Source organism: Arvicanthis niloticus, chromosome 18 (assembly GCF_011762505.2).
Source record: "Arvicanthis niloticus isolate mArvNil1 chromosome 18, mArvNil1.pat.X, whole genome shotgun sequence".
NCBI lineage: Eukaryota > Metazoa > Chordata > Mammalia > Rodentia > Muridae > Arvicanthis > Arvicanthis niloticus.
The window spans coordinates 47,385,430-47,394,875 of record NC_047675.1 but is presented as its reverse complement, the minus strand read 5'-3'; the positions used below and the strand labels follow the sequence as shown (position 1 = coordinate 47,394,875).

The 9,446-nt window shown below is 50.3% G+C and overlaps 1 protein-coding gene and 1 non-coding gene across 3 annotated transcripts in view; both read left to right on the top strand.

Annotated features, from left to right (window-relative positions):
* On the top strand, positions 1-73 carry Trnam-cau (transfer RNA methionine (anticodon CAU)). Its single transcript has one exon. It is a non-coding gene; the product is annotated as a tRNA-Met (tRNA).
* A 347-nt stretch (positions 74-420) lies between these two features.
* Positions 421-9,446, top strand: part of Fbxo31 (F-box protein 31) — a 30,094-nt gene continuing 21,068 nt past the window's right edge. Inside the window, exon 1 of one of the 2 annotated variants that reach the window (XM_076915978.1) lies at positions 421-865. In XM_076915978.1, coding sequence (XP_076772093.1) covers positions 568-865 — 298 coding nt within the window. In that variant the 5' untranslated portion in view covers positions 421-567. The remainder of the gene's footprint in view (positions 866-9,446) is intronic. The other variant, XM_034522577.2, reaches the window with a different exon arrangement.

Here is a 9,446-nt window from a genome sequence, read left to right as displayed (position 1 = left end):
GCCTCGTTAGCGCAGTAGGTAGCGCGTCAGTCTCATAATCTGAAGGTCGTGAGTTCGATCCTCACACGGGGCATCCTGCATTCTTTTCTTGCTTAAGGCAAAACTCCTTCGCAGCAAACAGGGTCAGAGGTGGGACTTGTAGGTGGGGTGTGTCATGCTAGGGGCGGGGCTCTCCGGAGCTGAACCCTGCGACCCTCTTTTAGTGAGCAGCTGCACATCAAAGGTTTCTGGGCAAACGGGGGCGGAGCCTGGAAAAGGGTGTGGCGCATATAAGGGCGTGTGCCCAAGAGAAGGCGTGACCACACTTAGGGCGGGGCTTACGGCTTAGGAGACGGGGCGAAGCATATGGGTGGGGCTTGCCGGGTATGGGCGTGTCTAGGGGCTGCCCCTACTTTTCTCTAGGGGCGGGGCGAATATTGCGGGGTGTGTGGGGGAATCAGAGGGCGTGGTCACGCTTGGGGTGGAGCTTGAGGATTCAGCAGGCCGGGCTAAGGCCGCCTCGCCGCCTGCGCAGATCGTTGTGCGTGCGCGCTCGCTCGCGTGCGCGCGTCCGCGGTGGTGACGGGCATGGCGGTGTGTGCTCGGCTCTGCGGCGTGGGCCCCGCGCGTGGGTGCCGCCGCCGCCAGCAGCGCCGCGGCCCGGCTGAGACTGCGGCGGCGGACAGTGAGGCGGACACGGACCCCGAGGAGGAGCGCATCGAGGCGGGGCCGGCGCGTTGCTCCCTGCTGGAGCTCCCGCCCGAGCTGCTAGTGGAGATCTTCGCGTCGCTGCCCGGCACCGACCTGCCCAGCCTGGCGCAGGTCTGCAGCAGGTTCCGCCGCATCTTGCACACGGACACCATCTGGAGACGGCGTTGCCGCGAGGGTGAGCAGGTGCAACCCCTGTCACGGGCACTCGGGCAGAGGCAGGAGCATGGTGCGGAGTTCCAAACCAGGCCTGCTGCAGAATGAGAAGACCAGAGAGCTAGCAGGCCTGGGCTGCAGAGTGAGACCCTGTCTTAGAAAACCAGACTGTCAAAAGGCCTGGGCTGCAGAGTGAGACCCTGTTTTTTAAAAATCTCAGCCCCCGTCCCCCCAAAACCAAACCTACAGCCCACCCGGTGCAGGAAGAATGAGGACGCAAAGCGGTCACAGTCCCACTTGGAAGGCCTTCCCTGCATGTACATACAGCAGGGTACTCAGCCTGAGTGGCTTCTTGGTGTGTGTCCTGGAGTCTCGCTGGTGAAGGGAACTTGAGGGATTCCACTGCCTGCATGCCACACAGGCTAATGCCCTCCCTGACTGTGGACTTCGGCTTTTTCTGTCTTCTGGCCATGGCATGCTGGAGAGTGCTTTGTGTATTTTGTAGAAATCCAGGGTATTTACATCTCTCCTCTGGGAACCTCTGGGTTGGTTGGTTTTCATGGGCTTGCACTTCCCAGAGTGGGATTGTGGGATGGCAGGCTGTGTGAGAAGCGGTTTCCCCAGGTCCTGCGGCAGGGTTCTTGTGTGATTTCACGGTTGACATTGGAGTTCTGGCTTGTCTCCACCTACCCACTGTGGGTAGTTGGGGTAATTTTACCCCAAATCTGAGTGGGAGCGTTTGGTGTCAGTGCCCCTCTTGAGGGCAACTTGGGTCGGGGCTTTTAAAAGGAGAAGCACGGAAAGCCCTCAGTCCTAAATATGGCTGTTTGGCATGTCTTTTGGTCCAGGTGTAATGTCCTATTTGTCTTTTGTCTTACTTTCTTTTGTGAGAATCCTCAGTAGTAACCTTTAGTCGCACAGGATAGGTGAAGTTTGTTTTCAGTTTCTCTCTGAGCACGGTGCTTTCTTTTTACAAATTACTTCGTTTGTTTATTATTATTGTATGTGGGGGGTGGGGAGGCATGCACGTCTGTGGAGGTTAGAGGACATCTTCTATGTCAGAGGCCCTCAACATCCCTTATGCTGCGACCCTTTAATACAGTCCCTCAAGTTGTGGTGACCCCCAACCATACAATTATTATTATTTTTTTGTCTGTCTGTTTTTTGTTTTGCTTTTCGAGACAGGGTTTCTCTGTGTAGCCCTGGCTGTCCTGGAACCCACTCTGTAGACCAGGCTGGTCTCAAACTCAGAAATCCACCTGCCTCTGCCTCCCAAGTGCTGGGACTAAAGGCGTGCTCCACCCGGCTCAGTTATTTTGTTGCTACTTCATAACTGTAATTTTGCTACTGTTGGGGATGGTAATGTAAATATCTGTGTTTTCCAATGGTCTTAGATGACCCCTGTGAAAGGGTTGTTCAACCCCCAATAGGTTCTCAATGCACAGGTTGAGAACTTCTCTCTGGGTTCAGATGTGTGCACCTGTGACACTCCAGAGTGTTCTCCATTGGCCAGCTCAGCCTGTGCTGATCTTGGGGGAATTGCAGGAGGCTCGGGTAGGTAGGTCATTGCTTAGACCAGGATCACAGACTTCTGTGAAACTAGAGATTTCAAAGGGATGTTCCGGCCATGCTAACTGAACTGGAGCTTAGGCACACTCTGAGAGTTGTGAACAGAAATGTATAGAGAGTCCCATTGCCAGTGTAGAAAGCGGTGGGGGCAGCTTGGGAGAGCCTCTTCTAGCCCCCTCTTCCACTGCTACAGCCTCCCACAGTTTGGTGGGACTCGAGCCATGACTAGAGAGCAAATCATCTCACCTACACCAGGATTCCAATTTTGAGAAATTAAAGGTTCAAGAACCAAAAGGCTGCCAAGTATTGATTTGAGCCACCACACCTAGCACTAAAAAAAGATTTATTATTATTATTTTTATGTGTGTGTGTATTTGTGTGTGTTCGAGTGTGTGCATGTGGTTGCAGGTACCTACTGGCTCCAGAAGAGGGGCATAAGATCCTCTAGAGTTGCAAATGGTTATGAAACACCCCATGTGGATGCTGGGGACCAAACACGATCCCCCAGGAGAGCAGTTTGTGCTCTTAACTGCAGAGCAATCTCTGCAGCCCTCACCTCGCATTTTCCCCTTTGGTCTGTGGGTTTTATTCAAGTAACCTGGGAGGATTCCTGTCTTATGTTTCTGTTGTGCTCAGGTGGTTTTGAACTCTTGGGTAAGTTACTGGCCTTAGAAGTTTGTGCTCAGATGGCCTCTGGCACTCTAAGGTGCTAAGCGGGGTCTGTGGCTATGCTGATTGGGTTCTTGGCAGCCCTTTGTGAGATCTCCCATTGTAGAGGAGGGTAGCTTTGAACTTTTCGTTCTCCTGTTTTTACTACACACACACACTGGATCACAGCCTTGTCAGGTCACCTGGCTATTCAGGAAGGTGTACTCTAATCCATGGCGATCAGGAGCAGCTTGACTGGCAGGCCTGGGATTTGTGGGTCTTCCTGAGGCAGTCTCTTTGTGCCTAACTTCCTGAGGAATTGCTGTGTGAGAGACAGTGTTGCCCTTATTTCTCTGGCCAGGGCATCCCAGTCAGTCAACAGGTTCTCTAGTGCTGGAGTAAGGATTAAAAAGAAAAAAGACAATTAGTCAACATTGTAGCATGACCCCAGCCAGTTCTGAGGCTGAGACGGGTTTATTTTAGGTTTTCTTAATCTGCGTTTATACCACTTTAATTACATGCAAGCGTTCAGTTCAGTTCTAGGTTGAGGAACTAGCAATACAGTAAATGCAAATAGTTAAGGAATAAGCCATGCAATCAGCAAAGTCCCACGATCACTCCCGAGATCACTGTTCCTAAGGGCTTATCAGATTCCTGCCAAGTGGCTCCGAAAGCTCTCCACATTTCTCTGAGTCCCTCCCTGAACATCTTCCTTCTTGGATTCCAAAATCAAATAGATTTATGTGAAAAACAGCACATAGCCCCTCCCTGTGAGCAGGCCTGGATCCTCTCAGCCTCTGCGGTTTCCTGGCAGGGTTGTGGTGTTCGGTAGTCTCAGTTTGTGGTGTGTCCCCGGAGAGTAGGTGAGGCTGCTTTAAGTGTTTATGAATTTATTGCTGAGATTTATTCTTGCTGAGACTTAAGCCAGGACTGACCATCAAGGTGTGGACCAAACATTTGCTTTAATAAGTTTGTAAATGGTCCTTGGAGGCCAGGCTTGTAATCCAGCTGTCAGGAAGCTGAGGCAGAGGGATCAAAAATTCAAGGCTGGCTTGGGCTATAGAATGAGTTCAGGGTTAGCTCTTGTCTCAAAATAAGAAGTAAAAAGAGTCTGGGGGTAGCTTAGAGGGTGGGCGCTGGCCCAGTGTGAGCGAATCCCTGGATTCTACTCTTGTTTTTTTTTTTTTTTTTTTTTTTTTTTTTTGGTTTTTCGAGACAGGGTTTCTCTGTGTAGTCCTGGCTGTCCTGGAACTCACTCTGTAGACCAGGCTAGCCTCTGTCTCCCAAGTGCTGGGATTAAAGGCGTGCGCCACCACCGCCTGGCGGTTCTACTCGTGTTACCTCTGAAAATGAAAACAGATGAAAAAAGCAAACCTGCTCTTTCTGCCGGGTAGGGTGGTCTCAGACCAGGAAGTTACTAGGACCCTGGGATGCTGTCATTGGTGGTTAGACATATCGAGCGTCTCAGGACCTGCGTCCCAATAGTGACATGAGCAGTTGCTGCCTTGGTCCCTCTGCTCTGCTGGTCAGGATGCAAAGTGACTTGGGAGAGCTGAACAGTGATGGAGTCCTCTCTGGGCGGGTCAAAGACTCCCTCCGGTTAAGCCAATTCTGCCTCTGGGGCTTGTGCCATAGGTGGTAATGTGGTCCCCAGAGGAGAGGGACAGGCTTAGCACCCAGCCACCTGGGCATAAACACTTTTTTTTTTTTTTTTTTTTTTTTTGATGCATCACCCCCTTGGCCAAAGGCCAACTGTATTTGTGTCCTGTGGGAAGGAAAGGCTGTAAATATATCTTAGTCTCCAGAGCAGCAAGGGCAGGAGCCTCAAATACCTGCCCTTGCCTGACAGGACTCTGGTTAATGCTCCACCTGATCAGTTGCTGGCTGGTTCTGATGCCTTATGGCTGAGTTTGTGCTTCCTTGAAGTCAGCCCAGGGCTATCGAGTTTAGACATCTCAGGCCCTGAGTCTAGATCAAACCGCTTGTTCATACAGGGCCTGGCAAGATGGCTCTGTTGATATGGCACCTGCCGTTAAACCTGATGCCCTGAGCTTACTCCTTGGATCTGTGGGAGTACTGCAGGCGGTCCCCTGACTAATGATACCGGTAGTTCCTCTACAGTGGTGTGATCTGGTCTACTTTGGGCTTGCTAGTCCTGCCCCTCAGCCTTGAGAGGAGAGGCTAGTGCCCCTGCCGCTCCCAGCTTGACTGTCAGGACAAGCGCTGTAGCTTTAAGTAGCTGAGCTTGGAGGCACTGTCTGAGGAGGATGTCTGAAATCCATTTAGGAATATTTAATGTCCAGTGGGCATGCTGATGGGGCACAGCAGAAAACACAGACTGTTCAGAAATAGAGGGACAGCAGAGCCTGTCCACATCCTAGGAGTGAAGGCCCAGAGTTGAGAGGTTCCCCCTCCCGCACCCCGTCTCACACTTCCTTCTGGAGAAGCAGTTCGGCTCTCAGATTATGTTTTATTTTTTTCCAAGGTTTAATTTATTTGTTTTATGTGAGTACACTGTCGCTGTCTTTGGATACACTTAGAAGAGGGCATCAGATCCCATTACAGATGGTTGTGAGCCACCATGTGGTTGCTGGGAATTGAACTCAGGACCTCTGGAAGAGCAGTCAGTGCTCTTAACGCTGAAGAGATGGCTCAGCAACCACTGAGTTGTACTTTTATGCGTTTGTTTTGGGTTGGTTTCTTGTGAGGCAAGCTCCCGTGCACTTTGTAGCCGAGGGTGTCCTCAGACTTGGACAGATCCTCCTGTCTCAGCTTCCTGAGTGCTGAGATTCAGATGTGAGCCACCATGGTGGCTTCAGGATCAAACCCAGACCTTGTACTTCGTAGGTGAACTCTCTACCATCGGCCTTTGGGCCTGACCCCCAGCCCTTCCTGTCTGGTTTTTTTTTTTTTTTTTTTTTTGTTTGTTTGTTTGTTTGTTTTTGTTTTGTTTTTGTTTTTGTTTTTTTTGAGACAGGTTCTTGGTTTGTGGTCCTAGTTGGCCTTGACCTCCACTGTGCTGGGCGTGACATTAGACCGAAACCTGTTTTACTTTTTGTGAGACAGGCCTCATTTGGTAGTCCAGGCTGGATTTGAACCTCCTGAAGTGGGATGACAGGGGTGTATGGTCACAGGCCAGATGAGGCATTTAAGAATTAATTTCCACACACAACCTGTGTGGCCTTTCACTTGGCTGCAGAGGCAGAAAGGAACTGGTGCTGAGGTCTTTTTAAGACTGCTTCACCACAGGAGAACGGGCTGGGTGTGAATCTGTCTCTGCAGGCATAAGGGAAGGCTGGCTTTGCCACAGTGTGTGGGAGGACCTGGGTGATTGGCTCTCTGAGATGGCCACAGGGCGTCTGAGGAACTGGGTGTGTCTTCCTTCTGGGCAGAGTATAAGCACAGCTATGCTGGAGACAGTTACCTCCTGAAGCCCACACATCCACCCCCTCTCCCTTCAGAGATGCCTGGGCCTGGTCATTGTGAGTCACTGCCCTCTGGCAGCTGCCCAGCTGTCACCAGTGGCGAGGGAAGGGCTGACCAGGACTTATAAGCCTGGCACTGATGTGCAGGGATGTCCCATGTCCCAAACCTCTGAAGGGTCCAGGGCAGCCTCCTCTTAGATTCAGACCACAGATGAATGGGGGCTGTGCCCACAGTGACCCAGTTGTGCAGGTGCCTCATGAGTAATACTCATGAGGGTAGAATGGGCTTCCTGAGACTGTCTCCTGGAGATGGAGATTGCTTGCCTTCTACTGGCTGCTTGAGAGGCCATGTCGAAAGCCGGCTGGTGGTGACGCACGCCTTTAATCCCAGCACTTGGGAGGCAGAGGCAGGTGGATTTCTGAGTTTGAGGCCAGCCTGGTCTACAGAGTGAGTTCCAGGACAGCCAGGGCTACACAGAGAAACCCTGTCTCAAAAAACCAAAAAAAAAAAAAAGAGAGAGAGAGAGAGAGCGAGAGAGATGAGAGCTGGCTTAGCAGCTAGGAGCAGTGGTTGCTCTTGCAGAGAACCCAGGCTTGATTCCCAGCACGCATGTGGTGGCTCACCACCTTCTGTAGTTCAGTCTCAGGGGATCCGAGAGGCTTTTCTGGCCTCATTGGGCACCAGACACACTCATGGTGCACAGACATACATGCAGTCAAAAACACTCATACACACTAAAATAAATGAATCTAAAAAGGGGTGGGGGTAGGGAGACAGGTGTGTCGGTGTGTCTTGCAGCCACCACAGTGGCTGAGTCCAGTGGCTGCCAGGACAGACAGACATCTATCTGGGTGGAGGGGTGACCTGAGTGTCCTCCCTGCCGCTGGTGAATTTATCTGTCATCTCCAAGCTCATGGCCTGGTCCTGTGACTGGACGAGGAATCTGCCTCTGAGGTCCTTGTGGGAGTCTAGTTTCACTTGCTGGCCCCTTGTCTGTGCCCAGAGCCAACTCTGTGCTGTCTGTGTGGGACTTCTGGGACACACATCGAAAGAGAGAGAGAGAGAGAGAGAGAGAGAGAGAGAGAGAGAGAGAGAGAGAGAGAGAGAGACAGAGAGAGAGACAGAGAGAGAGACAGAGAGAGAGACAGAGAGAGACAGAGAGAGAGACAGAGACAGAGAGACAGAGACAGAGACACACACACACACACATTTGGGGACAGTGACACTAAGTCCCCAGCGACTGAGACCACCTGTAGGGAGCTTTGTTGCAGGCCAGCCTTACTGGGTAGAAGTCTGTGTCCAGAGGCTGCAGCTCTGCAGTAGACCCCTGAGGGGTAGAACCCAGTGACTTGACTGTAGTCCTGGCTGGCCTGGAACTTGCTTTGTAGACCAGGCTGGCCTTGAACTAACAGAGATTCACTTGCCCCTGCCTTCTGAGTGCTGAAATCAAAGGTGTGTGCCACCACACCTGACTTCAAAGTATTTTTTTAAATAATTATTTTGGACATTTTCTTGTTAAAATATATGGAATATTTTTCCCTTAACACCCCCAGCCCCCTTTGGTATACCCCACTTTCTTTCATGTAGGTGAGGCTAGGCTTGCCTAGAACTTACTATGTAGCCATATGTTGGCCTTGGTTCCGTAGGTGATCCTCCTGCCTCAGACTCTACCATACTAGGATTATAGCCTATGCTAGCTTTTCTTTTTCTCTTTCATTTTTTTAAAAAAAGATTTATTTATTTTATTTATATGAGTACACTGTAGCTGTCTTCAGATGTACTGGAAGAGGGCATTGGATCCCGTTACAGATGGTTGTGAGCCAACATGTGGTTGTTGGGAATTGAACTCAGGATCTCTGGAAGAGCAGCCAGTGCTCTTAACCTCTGAGTCTTCTCCTCTCCAGCCCTAGCTTTTCTTTTCTTTCCTTTTCTTTTTTTCTTTCTTTCTTTCCTTTTCTTTTTTCTTTTTTTCTTTCTTTCTTTCTTTCTTTTTTTTTTTTTTTTTTTTTTGAGACAGGGTTGTACTGTGCATTTCTGGTTATCCTGGCCTCAAACTCATAGAGATTTGTTCTCCTGCCTCTGTCCCCAATTGCTGGGATTAAAGGTCTTCACCATCATACCTGGCCCGCCTTCCTTTTTGTGTGTCTCTTGCCGTCCTGGAACTCACTCTGTAGACCAGGCTGGCCTTGAACTCACAGAGGTCCATCTGCCTCTGGAGTACACTGCCGAGATCAAAGGCATGCACCACTGCCTGACGTTTTAAAAAAAATTTTATTTATTTTTTTCTTTTTTTTAATCATTAAACTTTTCTGTAGTATTTGAAGTGAAGTGGTAGATTTTATTTTGTTTTGCTTTTTATTTGTTGGAGTAAAAATATATGTAACAGCTTGTGCATGGAGGCGCCTACCTGTGATCAGAACACTCAGGAGACAGAGGTTGGAGGACCAGAGGTCTGAGGTCAGTCCGTGCCGATTGTAAGTAAGGTCACGTTCCAGGAGACCTGCAAATGTTCGTCTCAAAATCAAATTTCCCTTAGGTGTCTGAGCTCAGTTCAGGGATGGCAGGCTCATCCCTGAAGTATATTTGTCGGCTTGCCCTCCCTAGAACTGTCCCTGCAAACTGAGGCAGCGTCAGGGTTTTACTGCTGCTAACAGACACCATGACCAAGGCAAGTCTTACAAAGAACAACATTTAATTTAACTGGCTTATAGGTTCAGAGGTTCAGTCCATTATCATCAAGGTGGGAACAGGGCAGCATCCAGGCAGGCATGGTGCAGGAGGAGCTGAGAGTTCTACATCTTCATCTGAAGGCTGCTAGCAGAATACTGGCTTCCAGGCAGCTAGGATGAGGGTCTTAAAGCCCACACCCACAGTGACACACCTACTCCAACAGAGCCACACCTCCTAACAGTGCCACTCCCTGGGCCGAACATATACAAACCATCACAGGCAGTGTTGGG